This window comes from Sus scrofa, chromosome 14, assembly GCF_054392235.1.
Source record: "Sus scrofa isolate SSC_HxYL_T2T_F1_AM1 chromosome 14, Sscrofa_HxYL_maternal_Yorkshire_Landrace_v2.0, whole genome shotgun sequence".
NCBI lineage: Eukaryota > Metazoa > Chordata > Mammalia > Artiodactyla > Suidae > Sus > Sus scrofa.
In genome coordinates, this window is record NC_139396.1 from 125,794,966 (window position 1) to 125,819,086 (window position 24,121).

The 24,121-nt window shown below is 37.2% G+C and overlaps 1 protein-coding gene across 6 annotated transcripts in view; it reads left to right on the top strand.

Moving 5' to 3' along the window:
- Positions 1–24,121, top strand: part of BTAF1 (B-TFIID TATA-box binding protein associated factor 1) — a 109,842-nt gene that overhangs the window by 59,068 nt on the left and 26,653 nt on the right. For 3 of the 6 annotated variants that reach the window (XM_003359291.6, XM_084994847.1, XM_084994846.1), the window contains 11 exons: positions 933–1,037; positions 3,209–3,358; positions 3,965–4,107; positions 4,354–4,528; positions 5,863–6,066; positions 12,772–13,198; positions 14,105–14,295; positions 16,629–16,782; positions 17,198–17,307; positions 18,710–18,911; positions 20,125–20,273. In XM_003359291.6, the coding sequence (XP_003359339.3) occupies positions 933–1,037; positions 3,209–3,358; positions 3,965–4,107; positions 4,354–4,528; positions 5,863–6,066; positions 12,772–13,198; positions 14,105–14,295; positions 16,629–16,782; positions 17,198–17,307; positions 18,710–18,911; positions 20,125–20,273 (2,010 nt within the window). Of the gene's footprint in view, positions 1–932; positions 1,038–3,208; positions 3,359–3,964; positions 4,108–4,353; positions 4,529–5,249; positions 5,398–5,862; positions 6,067–12,771; positions 13,199–14,104; positions 14,803–15,984; positions 16,158–16,628; positions 16,783–17,197; positions 17,321–18,709; positions 18,912–20,124; positions 20,274–24,121 lie in introns of those variants that run through there. The other 3 variants (XR_014826618.1, XR_014826619.1, XM_084994848.1) reach the window with 3 other exon arrangements.

Here is a 24,121-nt window from a genome sequence, read left to right on the forward strand (position 1 = left end):
CATTATCCCTAGACCTTCTGGGCTTCTGGAATTTCAGTTAAATTTTTCAGATTTCTCTTCAATCTCTTCTAGACAACATATTTTTTACTTAAAAACAGTTATGGAAGAAGGTGATGTTAAGAACTGTGAACTAGTTAATAAAATTTTTATCTCTTACTCAGGGAGCTTATAATTATAATAGACAACACGTGAGATTACTTTTCTTAGAATTCTGGGCACACAATAGATACTTAGGCACTATTTGATTGCTTGATTTGGGTGAGCTTTTAAATTATTGATAAATTCCTTAGATTGAGGTTCTAAACCTGGATTTAGGGAAATCCCTGAACCCTTTGAATTTAAAGCAAAATGTTATACTTAAGTTTATGTAAGTGTACTTTTCTAAGAAAAGAGTATGCATAGATTTCATCAGATTTTCAAAGGGTCCCTGACCCAGAATAGATTAAGAACCTTTGCTTTAATTTTACGGTGATGTCAAAGTTGAATTTACTAGGTTGGATTTCATCTTGCAGTTCATTACTTGCATTAATGGTAAATACCATAGAACTGAAGCCAACACAGTAGCAATAATCTGATCATCTGTCAAATTTCCCTGACACAGCAATAATATGTAATGTAACCAAAGAGATGTTCCTGTTAGAACTTGCTTCTGTAAACAGGATGATTTGAGTCTATTGCAGAATTCATTGTTGTTGATTGTAATCAGGTTTTCTCTAGCTTCCTAGCAATTGTATTAATTTCTCCAAACTGTTGGAATAATAAATAGGATATTGTTGCTCCAGAATCTTGTCAAAATGTATCACCAGTTGAACCTTTTTGATAAAGACATAGTCTTTTTATGTTAATACTTCTGTTACTTGACTTATATCTTTTTAAATAAACTAACACCCAAGAATTATATGCTATAGTTTTGATTCTGTTTTTGTTTTTAGAACTCTTCATCGTGGCTTATACCTATCCTTCCTGATATGCTTCGACATATTTTTCAGTTTTGTGTTTTAGAAAGCAGCCAGGAAATTCTGGACCTCATTCACAAGGTACATGGTGAATATATCTCTACTCCTTTTCCAAATATCATGGGTAGATTTAAATTTTTCCTCATAGTAGTAGTTATGTTGTTGATCAGAGATTTTAAGAAATTAGAAATCAGCCAAGAGATTCAGATAGTCTGGAGATATGCAAGATGAGACAAGGAAAGAGACTTCTTATAGAATATAATATAAAGTCCTGGCTGGCCATGCTATTTTATGTGACCTACTAGGAATGTGTTTTAAACACTTTTTTCCCTTTCTTTTTTTTTTTTTTTTGCAACTCACTGTAACAAGTAGAAGATCCCTGGCCAGCGATTGAACCCATGCCAAGCAGCAACCCGAGCCACAGCAAAGTATCTTTTAGGATTTATTGGTAATAAATATATAATCTGATTGTCATAGTTTAGACTTGTACTCTTTCCCCTTCCTTATTAGCAAGATTGGTCATATGTATTGGGACCTTTTAAAGAAGAGCCACTTGGTATATTTAATACTCTTTATGGAAGGAGATAGGACTGTTGTACACTTTTTTTTGATCTTTTTGGTTTTTTAGGGCCACACCCATGACATGTGGAGGTTCCCAGGCTAGGGGTCCAGTTGGAGATACAGCTACCGGCCTACGCCACAGCCACAGCAATGCAGGATCCAAGCCAAGTCTGTGACCTACACCACAGCTCTCGACAACACCAGATCCTTGGACCTACTGAGTGAGGCCAGGGATGGAACCTACAACCTCGTGGTTCCTAGTCGGATTCGTTTCTGCTGCTCCACGACAGGAACTCCACTGTTGTGCCTTTAAAACTTGTTCAGTTAGTCTTGAATTATTGGCCTCTGAGGTGGTTCATTGTTAACAACCGTGGATTAACTGGTGGAATTTCTGCATGCTGGCCCTAGCCCATTTGATGTTAGGCATTAAGAAAGGTGCCATGGGAGGAGTTCCCATTGCGGCTCAGCAGATAAGGACCCAACGTAGTCTCCAAGGTTGTGGGTTTGACTTTAGTTGGTCAAGGATCTGGCATTGTTGCAAACTGTGATGTTGGCCAAGATGCAGCTCAGATCTGGTGTTGCTGTGGCTGTGGTGTAGGCCTGCAGCTGCAGCTCTGATTCAACCCCTAGCCCAGAAACTTCCATATGCTATGGGTGCAGCCATAAAGAGAAAGGGAAGGAGGAAGGAAGGAAGATACCTCAATGGGGTAAGACTTATACTGTTCTTAATTTTTTTGGGGGTGGGGGGGCATCTTTTTTTTGCCATTTCTAGGGCCACTCCCGAGGCATATGGAGGTTCCCAGGCCAGGGGTCTAATTGGAGCTGTAGCCTCCGGCCTACACCAGAGCCACAGCAACATGGGATCCGAGCCACGTCTGCAACCTACACCAGAGCTCACGGCAGCGCCGGATCCTTAACCCACTGAGCAAAGCCAGGAATGAACCTGCAACCTCATGGTTCCTAGTCAGATTTGTTAACCACTGAGCCACGACGGGAACTCCTACTGTTCTTAATTTATATTAGGATATTACTACCTCTAAATTTAGCAAAGGGTATTTATCAGGAGCTGTTAATGTGTTGAAATGTGTGTTGAATATAGGACTGCATGTTAAGCTTTGTAAGTACCTTCAAAGACCTACTGAGATTTTGATAACTTACTTTTATGGGTATCTTTTTTTAATGATTTTCATAAAATATTAAGGAAAATTCTTTGTATTCATTTTTTTAAAAAAACTTTCTTTTGTATTACTCTTTTAGGATACAAACCTACCCCAAAAAGCATTTAATAATAAGTCTCTATATTGAATTTTAAAATGAATCTTGGAGTTCCCGTCATGGCACAGTGGTTAACGAATCTGACTAGGAACCATAGGGTTGTGGGTTTGGTCCCTGGCCTTGCTCAGTGTGTTAAGGATCTGTTGTTGCCATGAGCTGTGATGTGGGTCACAGACGCAGCTTGGGCCGGCAGCCACAGCTCCGATTTGATCCCTAGCCTGGGAACCTCCATATGCCGCGGGAGTGACTCAAGAAAAGGCAAAAAGACAAAAAATAAAATTAATCTCTATTCTATTTCCTTCATTTTTTTTTTTCAGTTCAGTAAAACAGGTATTAAACAAGTAAAAACAAGTATTAGGTTTTTAATAGGCCTTGCCAGAAAATTTTTACTTTCTTCTTCCCTTTTCCTTTCGTAGGTTTGGATGGAATTGTTGAGCAAGGCTTCAGTTCAGTATGTAGTAGCAGCTGCTTGTCCATGGATGGGTGCTTGGCTTTGCTTAATGATGCAGCCTTCTCATTTACCTATTGATTTAAATATGTTGCTGGAAGTAAAAGCTAGAGCCAAGGTAAGTGTAGAGGGACATAATGTATTTGTATGTTCAGCTTATAATTATTAATACAGTATAACCATGTAAGAAATCTGTATTGGGAGTTCCCGTCGTGGCACAGTGGTTAACGAATCCGACTAGGAACCATGAGGTTGCGGGTTCAGTCCCTGCCCTTGCTCAGTGGGTTAATGATCCGGCGTTGCCGTGAGCTGTGGTGTAGGTTGCAGACGTGGCTCGGATCCTGCGTTGCTGTGGCTCTGGCATAGGCCAGTGGCTACAGCTCCGATTCGACCCCTAGCCTGGGAACCTCCATATGCCGCGGGAGCGGTCCAAAGAAATAGAAAAAAAAAAAAAAAGACAAAAAAAAAAAAAAAGAAATCTGTATTGCCTTATTATAAGTCCAATGTCATTGATGTAACATAAGGAAAAATTACTGTTAGGACCTTGACAAAATGCATAGAAATTTTTATCCATTAATTTTTTGTGGAAAAAAGAAACCTGTATTTTACTAGAAGTATAACAAATAAGAGTATTTTTGATGTTGTCTATTAAATCTGAATGGTTGATCTTTAATTATTGTTTTGTCATCATACCAAACCTCCCACCCCCCCCAATTCTTTCTAGGAAAAAACGGGTGGTAAGGTGCGCCAAGGCCAAAGCCAGAGTAAAGAAGTACTGCAGGAGTACATTGCAGGTGCAGATACAATTATGGAAGACCCCGCCACCAGGGATTTTGTGGTTATGCGGGCCAGAATGATGGCAGCCAAGTGAGTACACATATATTCAAAGATCATTTAACTAAGAGAGTCCTCTGAAGTGTCTGTCAATCCTTCCTCCGTCATACTAGTTACAGAGTAAGAAAACATTAAAGTGTATGAAAACATTTTAAGTTTTAAAAATAGGATTTATATTTTCTTATAAAGGAAAGATAGGATGTCTTCCTTGGGAAAAGCTATAGCTTCAGTAGGGGAAATGTACGCATTTCTATAGTAACTTTTTTTCCTCCCTCTTAGGTTGTTAGGAGCACTTTGTTGCTGTATTTGTGATCCAGGTGTAAATGTGGTAACCCAAGAAATTAAACCAGCTGAATCCCTTGGCCAGTTACTACTCTTCCATTTGAACTCCAAATCTGCCTTACAGAGAATTAGTGTAGCTTTGGTAATCTGTGAATGGGCTGCTTTACAGAAGGTAAGATTTTGCCCCCAAAATAATGAAGAGAAATTAAACCAGTTTCCATTAGCTGATGAGGATTATTTTCATTGTATTTTACAAACAGAAAAGTGAAAATTTCCTCTGTATAAAAATCCCAAAGTTACAGAAAAGTGTTCTAAATTATGTTGAAACATTGTTTCTCTCTCATTTGCCCTTAACCCTAGACTTTTTTCATAGAACCCCCAGTCTTGTACCTGAGAACTACAAAAGATAAGAGGCTTTGAGTAATAGAAATCCATTTATATGAGTAGCAAGGGCAGATTTTTGGTCACAGGAAGAATAAAATTTCCACATTTAAACTCAAATCTTTGTTTCCAAATAAGCCATTCCCTTGCAGCCCATTTAATCTTTAACTTTTAGTAAGATGTATGATTTTGTATAAGACTTGCTTCTGTAAATCAAAGAAACTTCCTGCTGGCTTTGTTTATTCCATTGACTGGAATTCTGGAAATTTAACTGTCTGCACTTGCTGTGAGAGTTGCTTATTACTGCCTCTTAGCAGTTTGTAAAAGCTGTGTCTAAAAGTAATTGAGCCATGCTCTATTGCAACTGAGACCCCAGCTTTGCCTCTGGAAAGAAGCAAGGCTCATCTGTTTTTAGGCAGGGCTCGGTGTGCTGGAGAGGCAGTGATGCTGTGTTTTTGTGCCTCTCAGAGTCAGCAGCAAGTGTTGACAGTTCGGTTTCTGGACCCTCACAGAGCTTCTCTGGACTTACTCTGTGAAGCCCAGGCTGATCACCCAGATCCCACAGAACCCCTCATGGCTCACCACTGAGGTCATTCCCCCTCTGGTTGGGGCAGGCAACAACCAGAGAGAGTGGGAAGGGTTAGTTAAATTTGGGGGCAGGTAAGTAGTTTTTGAATTATATATCCATTTCTACAGTATGGCATGTGAAGCTATGGATTCAACTGTTAAGAAATCTAATGAGTTTTTAAATAACATTTTTAGTGCATGCTAAGTGTTCTTTTCTGACTGATTTCTTTTTACAGTTGTATATTTTAAAATCTGTGCTATATAATATGTATGTAAACTTTGAATACATTCAGAATAAAGTTAAGAGTAATTAGGTGGAAATTTTAATAGAATTGTAATAGTTCCATGTGCTGCATGTTCTATAGTCATTCATATTAAAATTTTAGAGTAGTTTGGGTGTGATACCTTTTCTCTGTGCAACTAACTATGTTCTGGGAGATAACAGAATATAGATTCAAAATTGAGTTTAGACTTGGTAGTTTGCAAGTGAAGATTTATGCATCTCTAGAATTATGTTTACATGTTTGCCCTGAATATTTGTTGTCTGTTATATTTTAGGAGTGTAGAGCTGTTACCCTAGCTGTGCAGCCACGTTTACTTGATATCCTTTCAGAACATTTATATTATGATGAAATTGCCGTTCCATTCACACGAATGCAGAATGAGTGTAAACAGCTGATTTCATCATTAGCTGATGCACATATTGAAGTTGGTAATAGAGTAAACAGTAATGTTTTTACAATAGATCAAGCCAATGACCTGGTGAGTAAAGAAGTAACTTTCTTAATTTTAGAACATGAAATAAAGATAAAAAATTTGTCATGTCACGTTTTCCACAAAAATACTAATTTGTTGAATCTGTTTGTGGCTTGGTAGCCTGTCTTTCTTATCCTTTAGATAAGAGGATGGGGAAGGAGTTTTTTTGTTTTTTTAAAATCTCAGATTCTGACAAACCAATACACTTTTATTAGAAAACGCTGTTACTTTTTTTTTTTTTTTTTTTTTTTTTTTGGTGTTTTCTCAGTTTTGCTTAAGACTGGCAGAGTATAGGAATTCCCTTGTGGCAAAGCAGGTCAAGGATCTGGCTTTGTCACTGCAACAGCTCAGGTCACTGCTGTGACGCAGGTTCAGTCCTTGCCCAGGGAACTTCCACATGCTGCAAGTGCAACAAAAAATAAAACAAAGCAAAAAAATAAACTGTCAGAAAATAGGGAAAAAATGATTCTGTAGGTACCTGAGTATGTCTCCTCCTCCTTCCCAACTTATGTTAAAATTTTCAAACAAACAAAAAAATAGAAGATTACACAGTGAACACTCTTATACCCACCAACTAGATTCCAATTAACATTTTACTAAATTTGCTTTATCACACATATATGCAACTCTCTACCCCTCTACTTAATTATTAATACATCTTAATTTTTGATGCATTTCTAAGTATTCGAGCTGCAGATGTCTGTATACTTCAACATGTGTCATTAACTAAAATTCAGTTTTCACGTGTTTTGCTCTTTCTAAAGGTAAAATTTTTATGTTATGAATTGCAAAAATTTTAAATTGAACAATTTGATAAATTTTAACGGAAGCAATATACCTATGAAACCCCAAACTCCCATCAGGATACAGGCAATGCCATTACCACTTCTCACTTAATCCCCTGCCCTCAAATGACCATTGTTCTGATTTTTCCTTTACCATATTCTAAAATTTCATTTAAATGGAGTGAATTCTGTGCTGTTTGGTATAAGGATTTTTTTTCCAGCACTGTTTTTAAAATTCTTCTGTATTGTTATATCTGTCAGTAATCCATTCTTTTTTATTGCTGAGGTTTTTTTCATTGTATAAATATACCACAATTAGTGTAATCCTTTCTCCCCCCTTTTTTAAAAATGGCCACACCTGATCCTTTAATCCACTGCACCCAGCCAGGGATCAAACCCAAACCTCTGCAGTGACCTGAGCCACCTTGGTTGGATTCTTGATTAACTGTACCACAGTGGGAACTCCTACCCTTTCTCCTCTTGAACACTTGGGCTCTTCCAAGTTTTGGGCTGTTATAAACAGAGCTGCTGTAAACATTTTTGTACAAGTCCTTTTGTAGACATTTATGTTCATTTCTCTTGAGTAAATAGGAGTGGAATTGCTAGTTCATCAGATAGGTGTTTTTTATTTAGTTTTATTACAAAATTGCATTCTTCCCAAAGTGGCTGTATCATTTTACCTTCTAATCAACAACGTATGAGAATTCTCTCAGCTCCACATCTTCACCAACATTTAGTGGTGGTCACTCAATAATTTTTGCCCTTTCTGGTCATTGTGTGATAGTGTCATTGTGGTTATAACTTGCATTTCCTGGATGACTAAAATGTTTAAAACTTTTTTTATGTCTTATTGTCCATTTGTTGATCTTCCTTTCTGAAATGTCTGTTCAGATCTTTTGTCTATTTTTAGTTAGGTTGTCTTTTTATTATTGAGTTGTAGAAGTTCTTTATATATCCTGATACCAATCCTTTGTCATATAGATGCTTTCCAGATACTTTCTCCCGGTTGTGTAGCTTGCCTTTTCATTTTTTTAATGGTATCTTTGAATGAACATATATTTTTAAGTTTGATGAAGTCCATCCAGTTTATCAGTTCTTTTCTTTTATGTTTATTGTGTTCTGTGACCTAAGGTACCTTTTTTTATTTCCAAACAGCAAAGGTATTCACATACATTTTCTTATAAAGCATTGTAGTTTTAGTTTTTATATTTAATATCCATATTAACTTTATGTTTAGATACAGTGTAAAGTATATTGTGCTTTGTTTTACATATATAGGTATCTAATTTTTCCATTGCGATTTACTGAAAAAATTTTCCTTTCCCCATTGAATTGCTTTGACACCTTTGTCAAAAATAATTTGAAGTGTTAAGTGTGGTCTGTAGTTGGGTTCTTTTTGTTGAGTCTGTCTCTCCTTTTGCCATAACCAGCATTACTGTAACTTTATACTTAGTAAGTTTTTAAGGTTAGGTGTTGTAAATGAGGTCTTTGTTGAATTATAGAATCAGAAACCCAGTCACTTTGCTTGTGTTGATCCCCGTGAAATAGCATGCTTCTCTTACCCACTTTCTTATTTTTAAAAAAATGATGTAGTTGAAAATATTTTCTTCTCTCCTGTGAGAAAAAGCTAAAATTGCTCCAGGGTTTTTTGTTGTTGTTGTTGTCGCTGTTGTTGTGAATTGTCTTCCTGATTGTTTTTTTTCTGTAATTTCTCTTTTTTGCTTTCCCATCCCCATATTTTCCTTTCCTGGAATAAAATCTTGAAGTTTCTTCAAAATCTGGGTTCTCTTCTTACTGTTTCTGAAAACATTTTTTTTTAATGTTATTACATGGCCTCTTCAAGCTTTTCTTATTCATACTTTTTTTTTTTTGTCTTTTTTTGGTCTTTCCTAGGGCCACTCCTGTGGCATATGGAGGTTCCCACTAGCCTATGCCAGAGCCACAGCAGTGTGGGATCCGAGCCGCCTCCACAACCTGCACCACAGCTCACAGCAACACCGGATCCTTAACCCACTGAGCAAGGCCAGGGATTGAACCCGCAACCTCATGGTTACTAGTCAGATTCATTAACCACTGCGCCATGACGGGGAACTCCTCATACTTCTTTTTTTTATGTAAGTTCCCAGGTTTAGGAGTTGAATCAGAGCTGCAGCTGCATGCTTACACCATAGCAACTCCAGATCTGAGCCACATCTACCACCTCTGCTGCACCTTGAGGCAACACCTGATCCTTAACCCATTGAACAAGGCCAGGGATCTAACCTGCATCCTCACAGACACTGTGTAGGGTTCTTAACCCACTGATCCACAATGGGAACTTCGCTTATTCAGACTTCTCACTCCCAGTGAAACTAATGTTCTGTGTCATCAACTTCCTTAGGCCAGTGGTTTTCAATTGGTGTATCAGAATCGCTAGAAGAACATTTTAGGGAAGAGCAGCCTTATTTAATTAATTATTTTTTTGGTTGCACCTCCAGCATGTGGAAGGTTCCCGGGCCAGAGATTGAACCTGGGCTCCTGCTGTGACAATGTAGGATCCTTAACCTGCTGTGCCACAAGGGAACTCCAGGAGCAATTTTAAAAGATTAGTTGTGGTCTTAGCTAAGAGCCACTGCCTTTTGTATCTTTCTTTGCATCTCTGTTTTCTTTTACCTGCCAAATGCAAGGTCTCCTTTGTGTCTCACCATTTTCATAATTGAGTTTTTATCCATGTGCTGTGCTACTTGTCTCTTGGTCTTTTATGTTCTTTGATTTGGCATTTTTGCTTGGATATCTCACTGTCCCTTCATACTTAACACAACCAAAACTGGGATTTATTATTATTATTTTTTTAACAGAATATAGCCCTTTTTATCCAGTCTCAAATCTGGTTAACATTTCCTTTCAGACAAATTTCATATGTTTATCCTTTCTCTGTTTCCATTACCACAACCCAGTCACAGGCCTTAGTACTTTATGACTAGGTCCTGACTCATCTCTAAGGCTCCAGGCAGTCTCTGGTTTATTTCACCCTCCATACTTTGCCAGACTAGTAAACTTCCTTGGTACTGCTCTGAACATATCCCTCCCTTGTTTTTCCTTGATTTTAGTTTTTTTCTTTCTTACTTTCAGCACCTCTAAATCTCCCATCTTTTTTCCTCCTTGTTATTTCTCCAACTTCCTCTGTTTAAGCCTAGTTAGCTTTTGTCTTGCAAAAGTACACCACCCTTGCCCACATTCTGTGCTTCACACAGTCTCAACTTTGGTGTTTGAGCTCCTCTTTCCTTTGCCAGGAATTCCCTACCTCAATGCTCTGTGCTCATCCCAAGTTCATCTCTTGACATTCTTCATCTGCACCCTGTGCTCAAGCTGTGATGAAATGTTGTCAGTTTCTTGGACAGTGCCCCACTTCCTACTCCCTGCCTCACACTGTTTGCCAAGATGTGCCCATAACTCTGGACTTACTCAGTGTTTAAAAACCTAGCATAAGTGTTAATCTCCTCTGGTAAGCCTCATTATTTTGTCACCTATGAAGAGTTAACCTACCCATGTGCTACCACAGCAATTTGCATTTACCACAGTTACTTGTTACGTTGTCTTGTTTACTTGTGTATCTGTCTCTCGCATTAGTCTGCATTTTTTGTGTATGAAGACATTGATTTTACTCTTCTTTTAGTTTTACTGAATAGATATTTATTGAATGAATGAATGAATTTGGGGTAATTGAAAAGCTTTTCTAAACTGCCTGGAATCATTCATTGAAAATTGAAAGAAGCATAGTATATTTAAGACAGTGTTTTAAACTTTTAATGGTGAAACCCTGTTTCTGATAATCTTATGCAGAGCTTGAACATGCAGACAGACAAAGCAATATAGAGAGTATAAGCTAGAAGTGGTATGTGATCGTGTTCCTTTGTAGGGAGCAGATCAAGGTCAAGCAGATACAGCTTCATTTAAAGTCTTTGGTATTTTATAATGACAAAAGGTCTTATTTGTGTGCCTGTTTTGCTTTTCATAATGAGAGACCAGCATTATCAGTCTTATTTCTAAGTCTGAAAAATTGAATTCTTCATGTTTTAAAAAAGTTACATTCTGGGAGTTCCCGTCGTGGCTCAGCAGAAACAAATCTGACTGCTATCCAGGAGGATATGGGTTCGATCCCTAGCCTTGCTTAGTGGGTTGGGGATCTGGCATTGCCATGAGCTGCTGTGTAGGTTGCAGACGCAGCTCAGATCTGGCATTGCTGTGGCTGTGGTGTAGGCCAGCAGCTGTAGGTCCAATTCAACCCCTAGCCTGGGAACTTTGATATGCTGCAGGTGTGGCCCTAGAAAGCAAAAAAAAAAAAAAAAAACCCAAACAAAAACAAAACAAAAAAAGTTAGGTTCTTTAATGTTACAGGCTTTTCTGACCAACATTGATCAGATTGAATCTCTTTATGGAGCCTTTTTATGCTTACAGTTACCTATCAAACAAGAGGATAATTTTTGTTATGTAAGCCATCACACAGTCTTTAATGATAATTTTTTTAAATGTATGCACACAAAAACTTGCACGTTAATGTTCATAGCAACATTATTTGTAATACCTAAAAGGTGGAAACAACCCAGTCATTCCATCAAGTAAAGAATGCGTGGATGCAATTTGGTATATCCATATAGTGGGATATTATTTGGGAAAAAAAAAAGAAAAGGAATGAAGTAATTATAGATGATACAACATCAGTGAACCTTGACAGAATTATGCTAAGTAAAACTTCAGTCGCAAAAGATTACATGTTATATTATGACATCCAAGTGAAATGTCCAGAATAAGCAAACCTATAAAGATAGAAAGTAGATAGAGTGCTGACTTAGGGCTGGGAGGAAATGAGGACTGATTGCTAATAAGTGTTTAGTTTTAAATTGAGGGTGAGGAAAATGTTCTAAAATTTTAGATGATGTTCTAAATGTTCTAAAATTTTAGATGATGTTTAGAAAATGTTCTAAAATCTAGATGATGGTTGTACAACTCTGTAAATATAATAACCATTGAATTGTACACTTTATTTTTTATTTTTTTAAATTGTACACTTTAAATGGGTGTATTGTATGTGAATTACATTTTATAAAATTGTTTTAAAAAGATGTATTGAGGAGTTCCCTGATGGCCTAGCTAGCAGTTGAGGATTTGGCGTTGTCACTGCTGCACCTGCAGCGTGTGGTAGTTTCTGCGTCAGGGATCGAATCCATGCCACAGCAGTGACTTAAGCTGTTGCACCACAAGAGAACTCCTTGAACAATCTTTTAAGGGGCTTGTATAGTCGGATAGCTTTAAGCAGCTCTTGGTAAAGAATTGATAACTGTTGCACAATTCTCTTTTAACAGTTTATATTTGCTTACAGCTTTCTCATTTCACCAAAGTACTATATGGGTATTGAGTGTGATTTTTCAAACTTATTAGACATAATAAATTTCTAAGACCGTCTTTCTTAAAGAATGTAACACTAATGTTAAATTAAGTCAGATTAAAATATAGTTGAGGAGGAGTTGCCGCCGTGGCTCAGTGGTTAATGAACCCGACTAACATCCATGAGGACGAGGGTTTTATCCCTGGCCTCACTCAGTGGGTTAAGGATCCAGCATTGCCGTGAGCTGTGGTGTGGGTTGTAGACACGGCTCGGATCTAATGTTGCTGAGGCTGTGGTGTAGGCTGGCGGCTACCGCTCCGATTGGACCCCTAGCCTGGGAACCTCCATATGCTGTGGGTACAGCCCTAAAAAGACAAAAATAAATAAATAAAATATCGTTCAGTTGGAAGGTTTTAGACATTAGTTTAGTGAATAGTAAAATAGTACTAGATAATTGCGAAACTTAAAATTGAAACAGAAAGCTTGCTGACTGCCCTTTAGGAGTTCATAGGCTGCTGGGGTTGATGTCATTAATGATTTTTGTTTTCTCTTTTTTGATAGGTCACTACTGTTTTTAATGAAGTCACATCATCTTTTGATTTAAATCCTCCAGTGTTACAGCAATTAGATAGTAAACGACAGCAGGTCCAAATGACAGTTACAGAGACCAACCAGGAGTGGCAAGTGTTGCAGTTGAGAGTGCATACTTTTGCTGCATGTGCAGTTGTGAGCTTGCAGCAACTTCCAGAGAAATTAAATCCTATTATAAAACCATTAATGGAGACCATTAAAAAAGAAGAGAATACACTGGTACAGAACTATGCAGCTCAGTGCATAGCCAAACTACTTCAGCAGTGCACCGCAAGGACGCCCTGTCCCAATTCAAAAATTGTTAAAAACCTCTGTAGCTCACTTTGTGTGGACCCATATCTAACTCCTTCTGTCACATGTCCAGTACCAACACAGAGTGGCCAGGAAAATTCTAAAGGTATATAGCTAATCCTTCATTTGGGGTAGAAAGAATTAACCATTTAATTTTCTTTAGAGTTACTTAATAGGTATAATATAAGCACAAATCTGGTTTATGTTGAAGCTTTTTCCCATTTTGAGAAAATTTGCACTTATTGCTATACAATCACAACCCTCTTAAATAAGGTGTTCATTCATAAAAGACCTGATATATGACTGAAATCTCTATGAGACAGGTGTTAATCCTTAACTTCCTTTTCATTAAGTGGGCTAGAAAACTTAATTGTATCAAATGGTGAATGAAAGTTCTCCTATAAAACTCTGGTTTCTGTAATTTCGTACATGTCTTATAAGTAGACTCTGTTACTTTTAGCAAGTATTGCATAAATAGCTTTTCTGTTTTCATCTGAAAAATTTATATAGAAAGTAACTGCCCTTTGTAGGTTTGTCTTAAGAACCAATGTTTCTTCACATGCCTTGGTCTTAAACTTCCCTCATCACTCTCCCTGAGTGCTATGTGAGGCCAGCAGTATTTTGCAGTGGTTGATGTTTCTGAATTCGTAGTGATTATGGAAATTTTTTTTTTAAAGAGAGAACTAACTTGAAGTATTTTTAATGTTTCTTTTAATGCCCAGAAGCAGTCATTAATTTTTAAAGAATTAATATACTTCTGAAGGTATAGTCATCCTTGCATGTGATATTTCTTATTAACATTCTGTAACTTTGGTCGTATTAAGTATGGTCCTATGCAAATACCAAAGCATTTAACTTAATGTTATAAATTTTGACTTACTCTCTATCATTTCAATGTCTAAAGAAAATATCACTGGCCTGTAAAAATTGAGACCTAAAAGACAGTTGTAAATTGTGTTGGCGCCAGAAGCATCTGGTCACCTATATATGCTTTAACTTTTTTCCTTAATAGGATCCAACTCCGAAAAAGATGGAATGCATCATACTGTCACCAAGCACAGGGGTATAATTACACTCTATAGGCATCAGAAGGCTGCTTTTGCAATCACAAGTAGGCGAGGTCCTACCCCCAAAGCAGTAAAAGCTCAAATAGCGGATCTTCCTGCAGGAGGTAGTGGAAATATCCTTGTTGAACTTGATGAGGTAAATAGCTTTTTCTTTGAATATCCTGATTTTTAAACAAGTTTTGTACAGTTTGAGTACTGAATTGTCATATCAGCTCCTAGAATTATATTTTTATATTCAAGTGAATGAACCAGGACTAATAACTTTTTGGAGTACCCCAGCAATGTGATCCAGAAAAACTGCAAAATTCTTCAAAGTTCTCATGTCTCTTGATATTTTTACCAGCTTAACTTTCTTTCTAGGCAAGAAACCCTCTCAGTACTGGCTATGTAAGTCATTCATAAATACAGGCTAATTCACTCTTATCACAATAACTACTACTAAGTAAGAGTGAAAGCTAACTTTTCTCAGTCCTATTAATGTTAGGATTTACTGTTAATTTTCAGAGCATAAGTTTATAGGTGTTAAATAAATTGTTACCTATCTTTTAGTCAACTTGCAATTTATTAATGGTGTGATGTGAGGTAGAGATCTAAATTTATTTGTTTATTAAAACATGTTTGAAGGAATTCCCATTGTGTCTCCGTGGGTTACAAACCTGAGTAGTATCCTTGAGGTTGCAGGTTCAATTGCTGGCTTTTTAGGATACATCATTGCCGTGTGCTGTGGTTACTTGGAAACGTGGCTTGGATCTGGCGTTGTTGTGACTTTTGCGTAAGTTGGCAGCTGTACCTCTTGGACCCCTTGCCTGGGAACGTCCATATGCTGCAGATGTGGCCCTAAAAAAAAAGTGTTTGATTTTTGAAAATCTTATAGTCATATTAACAAAGGAATGAATGCTCTAGATAGCTGTTTTGGTTTAAAGACATTGGAACTTATCCGAGTTCAGCAACAAACTGTCAATGCTAAAAGACATGTGTTTAATATCATTCTATAAATATAGGCCTATTTAAAGTTTCTTTTTTTTTTAATCAGAATCTTAGCTTATTGTCTGTATTTTATTTTATTTTATTTTATTTTTTTAGGGCTGCACCTGTGGCATATGGAAGTTCCCAAGCTAGGAATCAAATTGGAGCTGGAGCTGCCAGTCTATGCCACAGCCACAGGAACGTCAGATCTGGGCCTCATCTGCAAACTACACCACACAGCTCATGCCAGTGCTGGATCCCTTAACCCACTGAGTGAGGCCAGGGATGGAACTGGTATCCTCATGGATACTAGTTGGGCTTATTACCACTGAGCCACATTGGGAACTTCCTATATTTCTTTAAAATATTCTATGAATGAAGGCTTTTTGACTAACTATATTTTTCTCATAATAATTTTAATCAAAAATTTACCGTAGTTTCAGTATTTATATTTCTATGATTTGCATAGTTTCTTCACTTAAAAATATATATGTGTCTTTTTAGGGGGACAGGTTTTTTTTGTACTTAGCTATTATAAAATTACTGCTAAGTTAGAAGTTAATTTTTGGTTAGATTAAACAAATGCTCATATTCTGTCCTTCAAGCAAATATAAATAGGGCAGGTCATTTTATCTCCTCTCTAAGTAATGGGTAAGTTTCTTTGGGATAGAAGAAGAAAACATATCACTTAGAACTGTCTCTAGAAATAATACATATTCTTCTGTTCCTTATTTCTAAGCCCCCAAAAGAATTTACTTTGGATATAAAATCTAGTTCGGAGATTTCCTATTGTGGTGCAGCAGAAACGAATCTGACTAGGAACCATGAGATTGTGGGTTTGATCCCTGGCCTTGCTCAGTGGGTTAGGGATTCAGTGTTGCTGTGAGCTGTGGTGTAGGTCACAGACGTGGCTCGGATCTAATGTTGCTGTGGCTGTGGTGTAGGCCAGCGTCTACAGCTCCAGTTTGACCTCTAGCCTGGGAACCTCCATATGCTGTGGGTGCAGCCCTGAAGAGCAAAAAAAAAAAAAAATCTAGTTCGGGATTTTATGTTGATGTTAATTTAATTATTCAGAAATGTTTATAGTTGTCATAAATATGACAAGGAATTGCTTAATTGGTTAACGTTAACATCATAAATTCTTAGGTGGTGACTTTTAAGTTCTTTTTTTTTTTTTTTTTTTTTTTTTTGTCTTTTTAGGGCCGCACCCATGGCTTATGGAAGTTCCCAGGTTAAGGGTCTAATCAGAGCTGTAGCTACTGGCCTGTACCACAGCCACAGCAACATTAGATCCGAGCCACGTCTGCGACCTACATCACAGCTCACAGCAACGCTGGATCCTTAACCCACTGAGCGAGGCCAGGGATCGAACCCACAACCTCATGGTTCCTAGTCAGATTCGTTTCTGTTGCACCAAGACAGGAATTCCTAAGTTCTTTTAATAACATTTCAAATGCATTATACTTTTTTGAAATATTGTTTTCAACTAACATTTAATTTTAGGCCCAGAAGCCTTACCTAGTACAACGGAGAGGAGCTGAATTTGCCCTGACAACTATAGTGAAGCATTTTGGTGGTGAAATGGCAGTGAAGTTGCCCCATCTCTGGGATGCTATGGTTGGTCCATTGAGGAACACAATCAACATAAATAATTTTGGTGTGTATATGTTTTTCTGAGTTAGGTTGTAAATAAATTTCTGTGTATATCCATTGCATATGTCCTTATAAAATAGCAATGCCTATAACCTGTTTAGCCCAGACCAGCTGGTGAGTTTTTAAATGGAATGTTGGTAAAAACATTTGTTTTAATTTATTTTTATATCATTTTTGTATGCTTTTTACTTTTTCTATTACATATTTAGAGAGAGAGATTATGTTATGTTAAACTTCTTTTAGTTACTTTAACTGTAGAACCTTAGCACTTAAATTAAAGCATGGTACTTCATTTTATATTATAAAGCAAAATGGATTCTCCCACAGTAATTTGGGAAATATTAAAACTTTTTGTGGGCTCTAGATTTTAAAAAATTACTTGTAAGGTGCTGTGCACTTAAATCAATATATTTTAATAGATGGAAAGTCCCTCCTGGAAAAGGGAGATGGCCCTGCCCAAGAATTGGTGAATTCTCTGCAAGTTTTTGAAACAGCAGCTGTGTCAATGGATTCTGAGCTTCATCCCTTGGTAACTAACTAATGCAAGTGTAGTTTTTTTTTCTAGTAAAACACGTCATCTTATTAGAAAGTCTTAAGGCTTGAAAAATGCAAGTTTGATGTCATCCCTATTAATTGCCTTTTCTTTTATATGCTATAACTAGATTCCTTCTTCCCTGACAGCACAAATCTTAGGGACTTTGAGGCAGAGCTGGGTCCATGAATGATAGAAAACCCAGTCTGGGAGCTTAGAATCAAGACAGTGGAGACAGCTCTGATGATATGGAAGCCAGGTGTAGACAGGAAAGGTGGCTGCATCTCTGTTCATCTATACCATCTTAATAATACGGTCTCTAGAAAAGGAAGAGCACAGGTAATAAAAATTCTTCCCAAGATAAGTGTAATAGTAAAGGGAAGTTACCTCTCTGAGATAAAACTAGTCAGTGGCAAAGACAGAACACTGGTTTGTTTTTTTACTATTAAAATATCTCTTACCAATAAGTTGAAACAGAGGAGGAACATAGACTAGAGAATTAATTATATCTAAAATAAGAGGGAGAATCTAGGGGAGAGCAGAGAAGAGTGAACTTTTTCAATTTATATGGTAATAAAGCATATTCTTTTACTTGTAAATTTCACGGATTTATCATTAGTAAAGAGGGGCCGGATCCATCTGTATGTGCTCACCCTCTATGATCAAGAGCTTGCATTCAGCTGAGCTGTAAGCTAGTCTGTTGAGCACGTTCCTGGCTCTCATCAGCATTAATCCTGGCTTCCATGCAGCAGACATCTAATAATGGGATATGTCATGCTCTTGTGATCATATTGGCTATGGTAAGTCAGGAAGTTAAAATACCTACCAGGTAAGGTGCCTGGAATAAAATCAAGATTGTTCAACCCAGTGAATAGAATGTACCCTAAATCTCAGCCAAATCCGGAGTGGGCTGATCATGTGTGGTATCATTTTCCCATTCTCAATAGAATCAAAGTGCCTTTGTTATAGTCCCTACAGTTTTGGAAAGAATTGAGTGTTCCCTGGTGCCTAACCAAATATTGAACAGAGGAGAAGTTCTGCACCTTTTTTTTCTTTTTAAAAGCATTATAACTTAGTTTAGATTTAGATTAAATTTTTATTGAGGATGTGACAGTGTTTTGAGGTAATTGGAGGTATTTTTGGATTTAGAGTCAGTTAGAATATTGAGAGCCTCTGAGTAGAGGCTGTTCTATTTTATTAATTTTTATTTTTTATTTATTTAAAAGTTCCATCTGTGTTGTATTTTGTTTTGTTACTTCCTAATTTTTTTTAAAGTTTTATTGACATATAGTTTGATTTACAATGTTGTTACAATTTCTTCTGGTGTACAATATTATAGTTATATTTTAAACAGTAGATTCCCTAATGAATATTCTGATTTAACTTTTTTTTTTTCCAGTTGGTACAGCATTTGCCTCATCTTTATATGTGCCTTCAGTACCCCAGCACTGCAGTGAGGCACATGGCTGCTCGTTGTGTAGGTGTCATGAGCAAGATAGCTACCATGGAAACAATGAATATTTTCTTGGAGAAGGTTCTTCCATGGCTGGGAGCAATTGACGACAATATCAAACAAGAGGGTGCAATTGAAGCACTTGCCTGTATCCTTTTATTTTGACAAACTATTCAGAAATTCATTTTATTTAAGGATAACCAAAGTAAAATTTATTCACATTTGCACATAAATAACCTGCCTTGTTTCCAAAAGAAAACTATTTTTATTTTGAAGTGCATTAATATGAGATTATAATATATTACAAATATATTTACATTTTATATTTATATTTTATTATGAAAATACTTTCACAGAAAGTTTGAAGAATTGCTATTAGTTTTAAGAGATCCTTTTAGAGGCAAAAATAATTTTATGTATTTCATGAACTACATATGTAGTAACTACCCTGTTTATCTGGTTTATAATCAATGTTTTATTAATATCAATCAGATACTATGTAGGTAGTCCTTGTATTATGAACATATTATGTTTGTTTTGATTATTAATTGGGTGGAAAATGACTAAAGATACTAAATAACTAGAAATATACAGGCAAGCTTTTTACCAAGGAGATGGCATCCAATGACATTCTTTAATTCGAAATACCTGAAAGATACTTCTAAGAGCAAGAAAGATGGATGGAGATCAAATCAGTAGAAACTCTGGTTCAGAAATGCTGATGATTGCGGGAAGACTGAACTCACTGGGCCTGCCATGTCCAGTTTAGGATTGTTAAGACCCTGGTGGGAAATTTGGAATTAATCTTTGAGTGATGCTAAGTTGTGATCCCTTGCTTACGTTATAACTCAGTTTATTTTGGTATGAGAATTCTAGAAACTTATAGGAATTTCTCTATGGAAAAAAATATTAGTAAAATTTCTTCCAGCCTTCTTCAGGAGAAAACATGTTTTTTGTTTTTTGTTTTTTTTAATTGAAGTATAGTTGATTTACAGTGTTGTGTTAGTTTCAAGTGTACATCAAAGTCAGTTTTATATTTACTTAAATACGAATATATATGTGTGTATGTGTGTGTTCTTTTGCAGATTATTTTCCCTTGTAGATTACTAGAAGATACTGAGTGTAGTTTGGAAAACGTAATTTTATATTCTTAATCATGAGAAAGTTACATAATGTTTACAAAGGAATAACATTGTGCAGATGCTGTTATAATTGAATCATAGACCTTGAGGAACAGTCTCTTCCCTCATAATACAGTTGAGAAAATGAGGAGCTATTTTAGAAGTCACAGCCTTGGTGTATCAGTTTGTACAAACATCTACCTCAGAACTAATTGGAAATTTCCTTAATAACTTACTCAGGTGTAATGGAACAACTGGATGTTGGTATTGTTCCATATATTGTCCTTTTAGTTGTGCCTGTGTTGGGAAGAATGAGTGATCAGACAGACAGTGTAAGATTCATGGCTACGCAGTGCTTTGCAACACTAATTAGACTCATGCCACTTGAGGTAAGTTGAAGATACTTGATTTGTGGACTTAGTGTTTTCTGTGATTTCATAATAATTGTAACCCTTTTGGAAGAACACTTCAGGTTTTAAAATAAAATTTGAATATGTAACTTAGTGTTAAGAATTTTAGGCTTTCCTGGGTAATTCTTATTTCTTGCCTTGTTTTTCACTTGCCTTTTTTTTTAAATCAAAGTATAGTTGATCTGCAATGTTGTATTAACTTCTGCTATACAGCGAAGTGATATCATTTATACAAATATATATATGTTTATATATGCAGTCCTTTTTATTAAATATTCTTTTCCATTGTCGTTTATCATGGGACATTGAATATAGTTTTCTGGCTGTATAGTTGGATCTTGTTGTATATCCCCTCCATGTATAATAGTTTATATCTGCTAATCCCAACTTCTCACTGCATTCCTTCCCTAAGCCCCTCCGCCTTGGCAACCACAAGTCTATTCTCTATGTCTGTGAGCCTCTTTGTTTTGTAGGTAGGTTCATCTTTGCCACATTTTAGATTCCACATATGGTGATGTCATATGGTATTTGTCTTTCTCTTTCTGGCTTACTTCACTTAGCATGATAATCTCTAGTTGCATCTATTTTGCTGCAAATGGCATTATTTTGTTCTTTTTTATGGCTGAGAAGTATTCCATTGTGTATATATACCACATCTTTCTTATCCATTCATCTGTCGATGGACATTTAGGTTTTTTCCATGTCTTCGCTATTGCGAACAGTGCTGCTCGGAACATAGGGATGCATGTATCTTTTTAAGTTGTAGTTTTGTCTGGATATATGCCCAGAAGTGGAAATGCTGGATCATATGGTAACTCTACCCTTCGTTTCCTGAGGAACTTCCAAACTGTTTCTTTTCTTTTCTTTTTTTTTTTTTTTTTGTCTTTTTGTCTTTTTGTCTTTTTAGGGCTGCACCCGCTGTATGTGGAAGTTCCCACGCTAGGGGTCGAATCCAAGCTGTAGCTGCCAGCCTACACCACAGCCACAGCAGCCTGGGATCCGAGCCACGTCTTTGACCTACACCACACCTCATGGCAACCCCAGATCCTTAACCCACTGAGGGAGGCCAGGAATTGAACCTGAATCCTCCTGGACACTAGTCAGGTTCGTTACCACTGAGCCGTGACAGGAACTCCCCAAACTGTTTTCCATAGTGGCTGTACCAACCTTACATTCCCACCAACAGTGTAGGAGCGTTCCTTTTTCTCCACATCCTCTCCAGCATTTGTTATTTGTACTTTTTAATGATGGCCATTCTGACTTGTGTCAGGTGGACCTCATTGTAATTTTGATTTGCATTTCTTTTTTTTTTTTTAACTTTGCTTCTTTAATATTATTTATTTATTTATTTATTTGTTTATTTATTTATTTTTGTTTTTTGTCTTTTGTCTTTATAGGGCCATGCCCTCAGCATATGGAGGTTCCCAGGCTAGGGATCAAATCCAAGCTGCAGCTGCTGGCCTTTGCCACAGCCACAGTCGCAGCAACGTGTGATCGAAGCTGCATCTACGACTTCCACCACAGCTCAGGGCAATGCCAGATCCTTAATCCACTGAGCAAGGCCAGGGATCGAACCTGCATCCTCATGGATACTAGTTGGATTTGTTAACCACTGAGCCACTACGAGAACTCCAGATTTGCATTTCTTTAATAATTAGTGATGAGCATTTTTTTCATGTGCATATTGGCCATTTGTATTTCTTCTCTGGAGAAATGTCTATTTAGGTCTTCTGCCCATTTTTCTTTCCTTCCTCCTTCCTTCCTTCCTTCCTTCTTTCGTCTCTCCCTCCCTCCTTCCCCCAACCCCTTCCTTTCCTTCCTTCACCAATCTGTAGCATGTGGAAATTCCCAGGCAAGGGATAGAATCTGAGCTGTGACCTATGCTGCAGCTGTGGCAACGATGGATCCTTAACCCACTTTGCCAGACCAGGTATTGAACCTGTGCCATTGCAGAGACAGTGCCAGATCCTTAACCCACTGCGCCACAGCAGGAACTTCTCGGCCCATTTTTTAATTATTTTTTGTTGTTGTTGTTGAGTTGTATGAGCTGTTTGTATATTTTGCAAATTAAGCCCTTGTCGGTCACATCATTTGAAATATTTTCTCCATTTAATGAATAATTCTTAACACAGTGTTTTAAATAAAAACTGTGGTTCTTAAAAGAATGATAATTCATTGAAACTATTCTAGAAATACAGTTGTTCCTCAGTATCTCTGGTAACATCTAGGAAAAGATTCTGTTGTGACATTTACATGAAGGTAAATTCGAGAGATGGTAATTAAAAGTGTCAAAAGCAGTGTTCCTGTTGTGGCTTCGCAGTAAGGAACCCAAATAGTATTCATAAGGACATCGGTTTGATCCCTGACCTCGCTCAGTAGGTTAAGGATCCAGCATGCAGCTCAGATCTGGAATTGCTGTGGCTGTGGTGTATGTCTGCAGCTACAGCTCCAATTCAACCCCTAGCCTGAGAACTTTCATATGCCACTGGTATGGCCCTAAAAAGACAAAAAAGAAAAGAAAAAGAAAAAGTATAGAAAGCAAGAATCTCTTTTGGGTTATGGAGGAAAAAGGTAAGAAGGCTGAAGTTGGAGAATTTTGGGAGTCTATTCATGTGGCAGAAATAATACATATGGCCAAATAGGAAATAGATAGGGCCAAAAGGCAGAGGTAGGACCCTAACACTTATTTTTAGAGATTTTTTTGTAATACAGGTAATAGGTAGATAGGCACTTCATCCATTTGTGTTATGTTTTAGTAGTTCCTTTATATGGCCAAGTAATACTCTAGGGTATGGAGATACCACATTTTGTTTCCATTCACCAGTTGATGGAAGTTGGATTATTACCATCTTTCGGCTATTATGAATAATGCTACTATGAACATGCACTTATGAAGTCCTTGTGTGGATTTATGCTTTTATTTCTTTTGAGCAGATATTTAAGAATGAAATTACTGGTCAAATGATGTGTAACTTTTTAAGAAACTGCCAAATTATTTTCCCAGAGTAACTGTACCATTTTATATTTCTACCATCAAAGTTTGGGGAGTTCTGTTGTGGCTCAGTGGGTTAAGGATCCAGCATTGTCACTGCAGCAGCCTGGGTAACTACTATGGCATGGGTTTGATCCTAGGCTCAAGAACTTCCACATGCCCACAAGCACAGCCAGAAAGAAAAAGAAAACAAAAGTTTGGCTCTATCTGGTAAAGTTTGATTCCCATTGCATTGGCTCAGCAAATCCATCCTAGGTATATGTCCTAGAGAAATTCATACACATCTTCAAGAATGTTTATTACATGGAGTTCCCATTGTGGTGCAGTTGAAATGAATCCTACTAGGAACCATGAGGTTGCGGGTTCGATCCCTGGCCTCACTCAGTGGGTTGAGGATCCAGCATTGCTGTGAGCTGTGGTGTAGGTTGCAGACGTGGCTCAGATCTGCTGTTGCTGTGGCTCTGGCGTAGGCTGGCAGCAACAGCTCCGATTGGATCCCTAGCCTGGGAACCTCCATGTGCTGCAGGCGTGGCCCTCAAAAAGACAAAAAAAAAAAGTTTATTACAGCATTATTTATAGTAGTCCAAAACCACTCACACATGTTCATCATCTGTGGAGTAGATATGTTAACTGTTGACCATTATGTTGGCACTAAGAATGAACCAAGTATAGACACATGTAACAATTAGTGAATCTTTAACATAAGAAAAACAGGCAGAACTACATGAGATGCATATTTGGTGATGAAAGTATATAAAGAAAAGCAGGAAAGAAATTGCCATGAAAGTCAGTAAAATAATTACCTCTTGAAAAAAGGAGAGGAAATTATCACTGG